General features: G+C 42.7%; 1 protein-coding gene across 1 annotated transcript in view; it reads left to right on the forward strand.

Annotated features, from left to right (window-relative positions):
• The window catches only part of COG6 (component of oligomeric golgi complex 6), a 284,653-nt gene that overhangs the window by 230,046 nt on the left and 40,830 nt on the right, over positions 1–13,777 (forward strand). The window contains exon 17 of the mRNA XM_029602762.1: positions 1,693–1,746. Coding sequence (XP_029458622.1) covers positions 1,693–1,746 — 54 coding nt within the window. The remainder of the gene's footprint in view (positions 1–1,692; positions 1,747–13,777) is intronic.

The raw sequence follows: 13,777 nt of genomic DNA on the forward strand, positions 1-13,777 counted from the left end.
TTACTGTCGATACAGAGTCCATTGTGTCTTAAGATCTTTGTCTGTATAGCTTCCTCCTTCCTTGATGGTACGAATGGGCAAAGAGGCCCATATTTAAATGCAAGAGGAAAGAATGCATTGACTGTTTTTTGAGAGGTTGGTGATGACTTGTATCAGGAAGGCTATCTTAAGGCTATTCTTGATACCTTCCAAAGTGTTCAATCACGCCAAGAGACTTGGTGGTATTGAGTATTGGGGAGTCAGTGACAAATACCTAAAAGGACAATATTTTAGAAACAAAAGTAAACAATTTATTCACCTTTTCAGCCTCTGTGGGGTCTGAATGCCCCCTGTAATCTGTGGTTGGGGTATGGAACCAGATACACTGTTCGGTGTGTTCATTTCAGCAAGATAGTGAGGCATACACATTATTTAGTTCAGTTAAAGTAACTGTATATTACAGAACAGTGCTGAGGTGCGTGTTAAGCTGTTCTGGCTTTAAAACATTGATAGGCCAATTTTCAAAGTAAATCCACTTTGATTGATCAAACAGGATTCCCACTCACCTCCTGGAAAGTGCAGCCAGAAATGGACTACAATATTATCCCTGGCAATCCATGGCAGAGAAGTAATTAGAATTACTTACTGTCCATACAGTCCATTGTGTCTTAAGATCTCCTCTGTCTGTATAGCTTCCTCCTTCCTTGATTGTACGAATGGGCAAAGAAGCCCATATTTAAATGCAAGAGGGAAAGAATGCATGTGACTGTTTTTTTGAGAGGTTGAAGATGTGACTTGTATCAGGAAGGCCATCTTAAGGCTATTCTTGATACCAGGCTATTTTGATAAGTACCCTAAAAATAAGTGGTTACTTGTCTTTTATTCTGATCATTTCTTCTGCTCGCTCCTTGCACCTGCCTTCTCATCCTTCCTGTTCAGTCAGATGGTACTCACATACCATTGTACAGGAGAGGCATGGCTACAGTTTAGAGAAAATCTGAAAAAATTCACTGGCAACGTTATACAAATTTGGATCTTCAAAATTTATTCTTAGAAATATTTTTTCTACTAATTCTGAGAAATATGGAAGTGAAAGTATTGTCTGGATTACACAGAGGATCCCTAGTGGCTAAGGGATGGAAATAAAGAAATGGGGTAAATATATTAATTGTAGGTGTAGCATTTCTATATGGGGGTAACCTTCAAGGAGGGGTAGTTACAACCATAAGGACTGGATGGACCCATTTGGGTCTTTATTTGCCGTCATTTATTATGTTAGCGGGTAGATCATCACTTACCTTAATCAAATTTGATCAAAATTAAATGAGTAAGAGGTACTATTTTTTGAACACCCTACTCCAAATACTGTCATCTAGAACTCCCTGTTCCATAACCCCAAAATGGCACCTTCCAGCAGGTCACATTCTCGTCCTAGAATGCTGTAATTTGCTCTTAGAAAGAGACTTCCTAACTCCTCAGCACTTCTTATGATTTACCTTTGCAATGAGGTCTCCCTGTGCAGTAGAGGATATACTTTATTTTTTCCTCCTGTAAGAGCATGCTGCAAGCTAGATCTTTATTATGAAATTTCCTTTGTTTTGACCCATAATCTTCCTCACAGTTGGTACTGTTTGTTTAATGTAATTTTTTTTTCAACTTGCTCTCAAAGGATTTTGTGTGCAGCTGTGTTTATATTTGTTTTAAATTTTGTAGGGTCCACTGGCAAACTTACCCAGCATGGATTCAATGTCACTGAAAGCTGCAATGGTAGGTCCTTTCTCTTTTAAATAGTGCTGTACTAAAGGAACTTAACACAGGAACATAGATTATGTTGTCAGATAAAGACCATTGGGTCTACCCAGCCTACCCACTTGTGTCTTGCTCATTCTGTGATATTCTTGTGGCCTGGTTTTGGCCTCTGTTGGAAACAGGATGCTGGGCTTGATGGACCCTTGGTCTGACCCAGCATGGCAATTTCTTATGTTCTTATGTTCTCTTGCCAGTAAGGTCATTTTGTGTCTGTCCCATGCATGCTTGAGTTTTGCCTGTTTTAGCTCCTGTCCCTTCTACTGGACGTCTGTTCCAGGTATCCTCCATCTTCTCAATGAAAAGTAAATTTCTCTCATTCCTTTTGAGCCTTCCTCCCTTTAGCTTCACATGACGATACTTTGCATTTGAATGGTTGCATCATATCTACAGTCTCCCTTCATCCGGAGAATACGTATTTAGGAGGCAATAATCAAACTGCTTGTGTTTCTGCAAACCCCATGGATAGTTTTTACCCCATGGGGGTTGCCAGAATAATCAAAGCAAAATTACATTATTTTATGTCTTGATTATTGCCCCAGGAAAATGCAGGTGTACAAATTTGTGCCTGCTTTTTCTTCCAGTTCTTAATGAAAACTACCCATGTAAGTGTCTGCCCCAGCCAAAGCTCGCCTTGGGTAAAAGTACCTATGTTGCTGATATACATGAGTACTTTTACCCACCTAAAGAGTGAACAAAAATTTAAAAGCCCATTTAAATAAGTAAAACAGCAATTTACCCACAGAAAAGGCTTTGATTATTGTATTCCCTGTTCCTTCAGACTAAGTAGCTTATAATGCAGACTCTGTACCATTTTGATGGAGTTCCTTTGAATTGCTTCCACCTTATCAGTGTCCTTTTTGGAGGCGTGGTCTACAGAGTTGTTCACAATACTCAAGATGGGCTCTCACCCTAGACTTGTGCAGAACTAATACTACTTCTCTTTTTCTGCTAGTGTTACCTCTCTTTATATATCTACATATTGTGTCTTGCTCATTCTGTGTGCAGCTGTGTTTATATTTGTTTTAAATTTTGTAGGCTCTTGTTACTCCTTTTATTCATAATGTAATTAGTTCAGTTATTATGTCCTCGAATGTTACTTGTAAGGGCCCTGCCCAAAAGTTATTTGTTCTGATGTAAACCGATGCGATGTGTGAACGGCTATCGGTATAGAAGAGACTTTAAATAAATAAATAAATAAATAAATAAATAAATAAATATATATATTATTAGTTTTCCCAACTGCTTTTTCTTACTGGCTGCTTATTTTGAGGTCATCAATGACCTAGATCTCTTTCCTGTTTTGTGACTTCGAGTTCTTCCCTTCCAAACGGGTATTTAACTCTTTGATTTTTCTACCCCAAGTATAGGATTTTGTATTATTCTTTTCTTTTTATTAAAGCACAGTTGCCAAATCTTTGACCATTCTTCCATTTTTTTAAACTCCTCTTTTGCCTTATCTATGCACCCTGCTATCCATTATTAGGATATTATTTCCTGTTACTATCCCATTGTACAGTTTCACAAAACAAAATCATATTTTTGAAATGGCAAATAGTTATGAAAGGTAGGAGATTAGCTCTAGAAAGCATGTAGATGATTTTCAGTGTGAATACAGCAATATTAAGCATATAAGACTACATGCATCTGTAAGACCTGCAAATGACCAGTTTCATGATTTAGGTTCTCCAAGTCATTTTATAATAATATTATTTTCCTATTTGTTATATCAGTTATTCTTTATAGTATAATATAAATTATTCATATCATAGCCACAAAATGACAGCAAATTTGTTTTCTTCTACTTTTTAAATAACATGGCCATCTGAGCTAAATTTTACTTTGACATGTTGAAATGATACAAGAAAAAAAAGTTCAGGTCATTTGTTGTTGACTTCATAACCTGCTGCTAGAGAATTTGTGTGCGCCAAATATGAATACTTAATAGAAAATTAAGTGTCCAGTTCTTGATAAACAAAATTTGTCTACAAGAACAGTGCATTATGAATCATTTGAAGGTAATGAACAATCTCTTATAAGACCTTAATCGTCGGAAATTTGTACCATACACATAAATTAGAGGCAGTTCCCTACTATATTTAATGTCTAGTTGCAGAAACTAGCTGTACCTTTAACTATCAAGTCTACTTTTGTCTCTAGTATCTCGGGATTTTGGAAATCACAGTGATAAATTATTTCAGACCATAAACCCCTCCTTTTTTGTACAAGCGACTTAAAAATGTGATTTCTCATCTTCCTAAATGTTCTTTATCCCCCAAAAAGTAAATACATGGTAGTTCTGTTTTTGTAGCTAAAATAGACAGTCTTGTCATCAAACCTTGAAAGAAGCGGTTCCAGTTATGTCCTAGGTGGGAGTGTATAAATTAAAGTGCAGATTGTGCAAGTTTATTCTAAATGGTATACTAGACAACTCCTTTCCTTTTTATTCCATATCAATTTTTTTGGCAACCACATGGATGCATACTCATTTCTGTATGCAGTACATAAAACTGTAACAGAAAACAGAACTCAAAAACAGTGTTAACTAACATGCACCCACTACCACCACCACCAGCTTCTCCCTAAAACTGGGAGTACAGTAAAGGATATTTTAATGCATTTCCCAAGTTTGTCATGCAACTTTCCTTCATGCCTCTCACACTCCAAGACAAGTCTATCTTGCTGCATACCCATTTATGATTTATTCCTTATTATAATAAATCGGTGGTTTATTGTTGTTTTAATGATCTTTATGCTAAAAGTAGGGTTACAACATACCTTTTCATTTAAGTAGGCGTATCTTAGAAAAAGCAAAGCTACAAAGTCATGCGTGCAGTATGTCAAAAACCAATATTGACTCAGATTCTCTCTTATATCATGGAGTCATCTGATAAATCTATAAGTCAGTGATTAGTATTTTAGTCAATATGCTTTCCTTTGTATTCTGGAAGGTCAATGCCACCAGTGGGTTATGCACCTCTGCCAGCAGGAGATGGAGCAAAAGCTGATGTCATGGCTATATAGTCTCACCCCAACATCACCCCAGCAATATTCTCCATCTCCAGGAGATGGTGGACATGCATTTCCCTATGGGGGATTACCTGTGAATAAAAAAAAAAAATAGAAAAGAAAGGAAGAAAAAAGAAACAACGAGACAACAGGAAGACGTTTCGGTAACACTTCTTGCCTCCTGTGGTGATACTATTCGATCCCTCCCTCAGTAGAGTTCCCTCAGTCTGGTAGCCTTGGGTGGTGTGGACTTGAGATTACATCAGCGGTTGCAGGCCGAGATAGGCTTGGTGGTGAAGGCTTTCGCCCTCTCACCTCCATAGCCAGGACCCATTCCTGCTTTCAGCCAAGGAGGGCTATGCTCCGGGTCTGTTTTCCTCGACATTCGGCTTCTCCTCTCACATCTTTTGGGAGTTCTGTGAGATGTAGAGGTGAGTCAGGTACTGAGGGTTTAGCAGTCTTGTGGCTAGGCTCCACGCTCAGGCTTTTTGTCATGTGGTTGGCCGCGACACTTCGCTCGCCTTCCCTATGTGTTGTTGATGTGTGCCTCCACGTTTCATTGTGCATCCGTTGCTACATCTCTGATTGTGGTGCATGGGTGTGCAACTGGATGGCTCCTTGGATACAATTCCTGTGCGTCCAAGTTAGGCATCTTTCCTTCTGGATGTATAACTTGTGCGCCTAGCTTGGGCATTCCTTGAGCGTGTATACCTGGATGCATGGTTTGTGCACCTATTTTGGGCGAGAATACTTGCAAGTGTGCCTGGACGCACATTGTGTGCTCATTTTGGGCGTGGTTCTTACGCACAGATAACTGGACACGTTTTTTGTGCATCTAGCTGGGCATGTGCCTATACTTGTCTGAGCACATTTCAGTCATGGCGCTGGCGGCAAAGAAATTTCGCATTCCTCAGAAGGGTCCTCTCAACCCATACTGGCTCTGAAGACCGTTAATTGTCATTTGTGTCACTTGTTTCAGGATGGAAACTGTGCGCTCTGTCTTGATGGCAGTACAAGCAAGGAAATACCTCACGTCTCTGGATCTGATGGCGGCATATATGAATATTCCCATTCACCAAGAACATCAACCATTTCTTCGATTTGCCATTCTGAATCATCATTACCAGTTTCAAGCGGTCTTGAATGAGTAGATGTGAATCAGTTATTTACACTTTCAGATAATAGAAGGACTAGGGTGCATTCCATGAAGTTAGCAAGTAGCACATTTAAGACTAATCGGAGAAAATTCTTTTTCACTCAGCGCACAATTATGCTCTGGAATTTGTTGCCAGAGGATGTGGTTAGTGCAATTAGTGTAGCTGGGTTCAAAAAAGGTTTGGACAAGTTCTTGGAGGAGAAGTCCATTAACTGCTATTAATCAAGTTTACTTAGGGAATAGCCACTGCCTACCAGCCACTTAGGGAAGCTGCAGTCACAGGACTATGCGGTGAGGCTGCTGTTACCATTAGAGGTGGGGTCTCATTTGCAATGGTGGTTATAGGGGTTCATTTCATGAAGGGAGTTTCCTTGAAGGCACCGGATTGGTTGATACTCATGACAGATGCAAGCCTTCTGGTCTGGGGAGCTCACTGTCAGGAGTTGACAGTGACTTACATCAATCATCCAAGTGGAACCAAGAGTCAACAAGTGTCATCCAAGTGGAACCGAGAGTCAACAGGTTGTTCCACTCATGATGTGGGCGGAACAACATCTTCTAGTCATATCTGCCTCTCACATTGCCAGAAAAGATAATATCAGAACAGGCTTCCTCAGCAGGAGAAACTTGTGCCCAAGAGAATGGGAGCTGGCAGACAAAGCCTTTTGGCTCCTTGTGAATCACTGAGGCCTGCCAGATCTAGACCTGTTGGCGACCTTCAACAGTACAAATGTTCCATGCTTTTTTTGAGACGGGTAGAACCTAAAGGCACTAGGCATCGATAATCTTGCTCAGGAGCGGCCATGCAGTGCCCTGCTGTATGTGTTCCTGCCCTGGCCTTTGATGGACAGGACTGTCCGTAAGATTGCAAGCCACGCCAACACTGTCCTTTTAGTAGCTCCGGATTGGACTTGAAAACCGTGATATGTTGATCTCCAGATGTGGCTGGTAGGCAGTCCCCTCAGGCTACCACCTTGGAAGGATTTGTTGCAGTGGGGACCCATCCTACATAAGGACCCGGGTCAATTTTGTCTTGCAGTTGGTCATTGAATGGCCTCAGTGTTTGAAGCATGGTTATTCGCCTGTGGTGATTTATACTTCAGGCCAGGAACTTTTTTCTACTTCTCTAGCCTAAGTTAGGGTTTGGAGAGTTTTGTTGAGGCCTGGTGTTCTGAGCGAGGCTTTACACTTTTTAGGGTGGATATTCCTTTAACTTTTAGGGTGGATATTCGCCCTTAGCACTTTGAAAATTCAAGTTGCAGCCCTTGCTTGATGTAGGAAACGAGTTCATGGAGAGCCTTTCTCTTCCCATCTTGATGTGTCCCATTTTTTGAAGGGAGTTTAACACTTTCATCCCCCTTGCAGCTTCTGATGCCTCGGTGGGACTTATTTGGACCTGGATTTCTTGGCAGGTCTGACTTTTCAGCTGCTGCATGCGCTTTCCATGCGGCTGCTGTCCTTGCAGTTAATCTGTTCGACATATTGGATATCCGAGCGGCAGGCTCTTCTTGCATGATTCTTTTATGCTTATGACTCTGGGAGTGGTACAGCTTCGGACGGTGCCCTCATCTTTGCCAAAATTGGTTTCGGAGTCTTATTTGAATCAGTCTATTTCCCTGCCCACCTTGGACAGGGACAAAGATGAAAGTGAGTATCACATTTGCGTTCCTTGGATGTCCAGTGACATTTGCTGCGTCACATGGATGTGACTAAATCTGTTCAGTAGTTGGATCGTCTGTTTGGGCTCCATGGAGATGTTGAACAGGGAGCACCAGTAATGCTAGCAATGGTAGCATGTTGGATTAAAGAAGTCATTATGGCCACCTATGTGGCTGCTGAGGTTGCTTTGCCGAAACAGATTAGACCGCATTCCACGAGGATTCAGGCAGTATTGTGAGTGGAAGTGTGTTGTCATCCGCTGAGATTTGCCAAACAGCGATGTGGTCATCTTTGCACATCTTTTCCAAGCATTACCGCTTGGATGTTCAGGCTAGAGAGGATGCCACGTTCGCAGGGGCGGTTTTGACTGGACTACTGGCAGCTTTCCACTCTTTTCGGAATTAGCTTTGGTACATCCCACTGGTGGGATTGACCTGCCAAAGTGCAGAGGAAGGAGAAATGACTACTTACTTGATAATTTCCTTTCCTCTAAGGATGGCAGGTCAATCGCAGACCCGCCGTAGGCTGCCGATATTGAATTTTATGGTTAGCATTTTCAGAACAAACATTGCAAAGTGTGATTCCTGCACTTCGATGAAGACTGGTAAGTGGCTATTCGAGCCCCTTAGTTTAGTGCATATGTTTCTTCTTTTGTCTGAGCTCACTGTTCCCATTGGGTTGGAAGCATGAGTTGTTGATTGTTGATGATAATGTTCAAGTATAACCAGTTTGTCTGCAGTTTGGCTTTTCCAGAGAATTCAGGTGGGCTGATGGGATGAGACTATATAGCCGTGATGTCAACTTTTGCTCCATCTCCATCTGCTGGCAGAGGTATATAATCCACTGGTGGGATTGACCTGCTATCCTTAGAGGAAAGGAAGTAATCAGGTAAGTAGTAATTTCTCCATTTATACAATGATTCTGCCTTGTAAATTAGTAGGTAGTTAGATGACAAATCCATGTTAGAGAGAACATGGCTTAGATCCGAAGTTAGTTTCCCACTTTCCTACTCCCCATCTACAAAACATCTTTAGCCAAAATCTCAGTTCCATGCTGACTTCATACGTTTCAAATGTATGCTCCCTTCCATCCAGGCCTCTGTTGCACTTACTATGCAAGCCTATAAAATCCATCTGACATCTTTGCCTCCAGTCTTTTTTATTTTTTCACCATACTTACCGTCCTCCTCTTTGTCTCCTCCTATATCTTTTCCCACTCAACCTCTTTCACTCTCTGTCCAGCCAGTGGCTGATCTCTTCCAGGCCTTTACAATTCTCCCATGCATTCCTCTCCTCTTTCCTTAATCCTGTCACCCTTTCTTTTTCTGATATCACAGAAGAAACTGCCTATCTTTTCTCTTCCTCCAAACTCATTACTTGTTTCTCTGAACCCATTCACACCCAGCTCCTCAGTTCTCTGCAGTCATCCTCTCTATCATATCCTCGGTCATCAGTTTGCATCCATCCTACTGACTTCAAGCAGCATATGACCACATCATTCTACAAAAAAAACTTTCACTGGATACCCTCATGCCTTGATAACTATTATCCTATCTCCTTCCTACCTTTTGTTTCCGACCTACTCAAGCATTCTGTTTACTTACACTGCCTTGCATCTTGAGCATTTCTTGATCCATTCCAATGTGGCTTCTACTCTATATTCCACAGAAATAGCCCTTGCTAAGTTTCCGTTGTTCATGGCCAAGACAAGGGGCTTTTGCTCAGTCTTCATCTTCTTGATCTATCTTCTGCCTGCATCACTGTTTATCATTATCTACTCCTTTCCATGTTATTATCACTTGAATGTTGGGACTCCACACTGTCTTCCTTTTTCCTTTTCCCTCATCCATCACATTTCTAATGAATCCTCTTCCACTATTATCTCACTGTTCTGGCCCCAGTTCTTGTTCATACCCCAGATCAGCCCAAACAAGTGGGTTTATGCATCCCTACCAGCAGATGGAGGCACTGAACAAAACTTTGAAGCACTGCAACATGACTGGAAGTGCCACCTGCAGTCCCTCAGTATTTCTCTGTCTCCAGCAGATGGTAGAGGTGCAAACCTGCAGTATATGTTCGGTACGCGCTCATTCAATACGACCCAAAAATATCTGAGAAACAAAATCTTTATTATAGCCAGAAAGGCAAGTACAGAGTTTCTTGGGAGTAGCGGGCTTTGCTAGCAAACGGGGGAAGTCCCAAAATCTACTCAATTTTATCTTCACATAGCCTTTACTTATTTGTAACTTATCTCTACAGTCTCTTTGTTTTTTCACTGTCCACACCTTGGCTGATTTCAACATCTCTCCAACCACAGGTTGCCAGTCTTCAGCTCAGGTTTCTGTATACGTGCAACTTTCCTTGTGCCAGCTTGTCATCCTTTATCATGCTCAGCGAGCAAAGTCCAACAGTTCATTGTCTTTCAGGTTTTCAGCATAAGCAGTTATATACATATGATAGTTTAAAAAAAAAAAATTAGTTTACTGTTAGTAAGAAGACAGAAGATTTGAAGATAGTGCTTCCGGAGGTGTTAGGCTCATTTGTGGGCCATCTCTTTGGTTGGTCTGGGTGAATGGGGAGTTGGAAATCCTTGGCCAGGCTCGACCTTTGTTTTCCAGGAGGAGGGAAAGCCAGGGGTCTTGATTCCCTCGCTCCCCCTGAAGCGCTATCACCCAGGCCAGCCGGTTGCAGCTTCCAGGAGCTCCAGAATCAGGACAGTATATCTTTCTTTTGGTTTTGTTCTTGGTTGCTTGGGAGGCTGCCTCTTTAAGGAGTGCACATTGTAAAAAAAAAAAAGTAGTTTTCAGGCCTGTTCTCTGTCGCTGATCGGGAGCAGTTTGCCGGCTCGGCGTGAAAGTGAGTAGGGAACCACATTGCTTGGGCTGTGTTCAGCACCTGGAGTCGGGACAGAAGCGGCAGCAGTGTTTCTCTTCTCCTGCTCAGGTTTATTTTTAGCCATGGGCCGCTTTTGATCGTGATGCCGTCTCCCGCTGAGCACAGGAAAGCCTGTCGGGCCTGCGGGGGGAGGAGATCCTGCCTCAGTTCGGCCCTTCTCTGCCCTGGCTGTGCCTCTGGAGGTGAGGGAGCCTTGGCACAGGGATCAGGGGGGCAGGCGCTGCACACGTGCTGAAGGCCATATGCAGGAGACTCCAGGGGGGTGAAAGTGATGGCGACCATCTTAGCTCCATGTGGCAGGAGTCCGGCCATGGATGGGGAAGGCAGGGACTCCTCTCCCCCGCTTTCTCCTGTATACCAGGAGTCTGGAGAAGGGGACATGTGTCAGTGGACACAGGGGAAGATGTGGAGCAGGGAGACTGCAACGGATTTTCCGCAGATTTTGTTTTGTTACTGCATGAAGCCTATCTTGCTAAGAAGGAGTTGACAGATAAGTGGCCAGCCTTACAGGCTTCCCGAGGCAAGCTTAAGAAGTCTCGGGCTGAGGCGCCTCCGAGGATGGGAGGCATTTTGCGTCTGCTGGGCCTGGATCAATCCCGAGGGGAGGAGGATTTCTCCAAGGATTCGGATGGCACTGATCCACAGGGCGATGATTCACAAGGGGACCCACAAGTGGACCAGAGCACTGATCAAGGCTTGGACCCGGCAGCTAGTCCGATGAGGGTGACTCGGATGCAGATGAGGTCCCTCTGGCAGAAGGGGATGAACTGAGGGTGGTCAGGTTATTCCATAAAGAGGCATTGTGGCCTCTCATCCCTCAGGTTCTGGAAGAGCTGGGAATTAAGGCTGCGTAGGAGGATTCCAACAACGAGGGGGTAAACCCCGTGGACCGCAGAGGGCATTCCCTTTGCCAAAGAAGGTGAAAAGCTTATCAACCGGGAGTGGGATTTCCTGGAAACTGAAATGAAGGTGGCCAGGGTTATGGCCAGGTTGTATCCCCTGCTGGAGGACAACTTAGAGCTGTGGATATGGTGGTGTCGGCGGTGACAAAGAAAATGACCATTCCTGTGGTAGGGTCGGTGGCCTTGAAGGATGTCCAAGACAGGAACCTGGAGATCCTGTTAAAGATGCTGTTTGAGGTCTCGGCTCTGAGCCTTACAGCTGCGGTCTGCGCTAGTCTAATGCAGAGGGCTTGTGCTGGATGCAAAAGGTGCAGGAGAAGGCCTTGGGGACATCTGCGGATTCTGGCCAGGATGCTCAGTTGGAAGCGGAAATGGTCTATGTAGCGGATGCCCTCTATAATATGCTTCACACTTCGGCTAGGAATATGGTGTCCGCGGTAGCCACATGAAGGCTTTTGTGGTTATGGAATTGGTCAGTGGATGTTTGGTCAAAGGTTCAGCTTTGTAATCTCTCCTTCATAGGAAAGTTGCTGTTTGGGGAGGATATGGAGAAGCTGATGAAGCATTTGGTAGATTCTAATCTAAAGGGAATAGACTGCCCGAGGATAAGAAAGGAAATAAGAAGGCCTTCCCACCTCACACTCTCTTCCATGAGATGAGGAGATTTCACTACAACAGAAGTTCTTCCAGGTTCTGGAAGGCAATAGTCCTTTCGAGGCATCCATAGGTCGGCCAAAGATAGTTACGGACAGGGTTCCGGAGGTGTGAAACCTGTCCAATGAAGGCAGGCTGGTCCACTCCTCCCTCTGGTGTCTGTTGTAGGAAAGCTGGCCCAGTTTGTTCAACATTGCCTCCTAGATGATCCACCACCACCTTAAACTTAACATGGCCAAGGCAGAACATCTTGTCTGGCCTCCTTAACCCACTTCTCCTTCCCCTTTTTTGATCTCCGTAGATAACATTGTCATCTTTGACTCCTCTTCTTCGTGTTGTTGTGCTGAGATGTTTATTTCAAGTTTAGTCCATACTGACTGCCTTCTTCATACTAGAATTGTTAAGATGCTACTGGTCTCTGATTGCATGCTGCTATTTTAATATGTTGTACCCTGCCTTGAGTGAATTTCATATTAAAAAAGGTGGGCAATATAGCTAATTAAATAAACAAATTATTATTTGCATATAACCAAAATACTGATGTAAAATGTCTCCATCTTTTCTGTAACATTTCCAAACTCTATTTCTTCTTTTCTGAACACGACCAAAACCCTTATCCCCACTCATCTCTGCTTAGATCACTGTAACCTGCTCTTCACAGGTCTCTAAGTAAACTTCCATCTCCACTATAGTCTGTCCAAGATTCAGCCTGCCTGACTTACAATAGCTTTCTCCAATGCTTTTACAACCATATGACCCCCTCTTTTCAAGTGACTACATTGAACCCCCATCCACCTCTGTTAATAGAACAAGCTGCTCTTATTTGTGCCATTCTACTCCATCTCCAGTTCATTACTGAATGCTTTCTATTTTGCTGTACTGTTTCAGGTGAATTTTCAAAGAGTTGCGCATGTCAATATTACATACTATCATAGCAATTTTCAAAAGCCGTTTATCCATGTTAAGTGCACTTAACCTGGGTAAAACCTATGGACAATTCAAAAGCATGTATTGTAACAATTTTCAAAAGCCACCTAATGCAGGTAGATTTTATGTACACATGTAAAACCCAGTTTTAAGCATTTAAATGATTTTGAAAATCAAGCTCTAAAAGCCTTCCTGAGTTGCTGGGTCATGCCACCCCTCTGACTATTAAGGTCCTGCCTAAAAGCCTATGCATTTGAGATTGCTTTTAACATCTTTAATCCTGGCTCTTTTTGATTACAGCCTTGTCAGTATTAACCATAATTACTGTGTCTTGACTAAACTGCAAACTCCTTAGAGCAGGGACTGTCTCCTATGTATATCTGTACATTGCTACCTACATCTAGTAGCACCACAGAAATGATAAGTAGTAATAGAACAGGCCTCATTCAAATACTTTATGTACCTGCTCATTTTATACTATGTCAGATCATTTAGGGACCTGTCGTACATGGTAAATTCCATTTGTAATTCATCAAGACTGTTGTGGAAAACAAATTCTCCAGTTCCAACCCTCTTCCTCATCTAGGGGCCAAAGTATTAAAGTGTGCTAATGCTTGACAGGAGCATTAATGTGCATTAAGAGGGTGGTTTTATAACTGAGCGCGTAGGGCTAAAGTTTGCGTGTAGAAAGTATTTGCATATTTTATCCCAAGTTAATAACATGGGCTTACGGGCCTAAGTCTGCTTTACGAATTAGGGCTGTGAAAATTAGAGCAGGCTTGCACGTGCAC

This window comes from Rhinatrema bivittatum, chromosome 5 (genome assembly GCF_901001135.1).
Source record: "Rhinatrema bivittatum chromosome 5, aRhiBiv1.1, whole genome shotgun sequence".
Lineage (NCBI taxonomy): Eukaryota > Metazoa > Chordata > Amphibia > Gymnophiona > Rhinatrematidae > Rhinatrema > Rhinatrema bivittatum.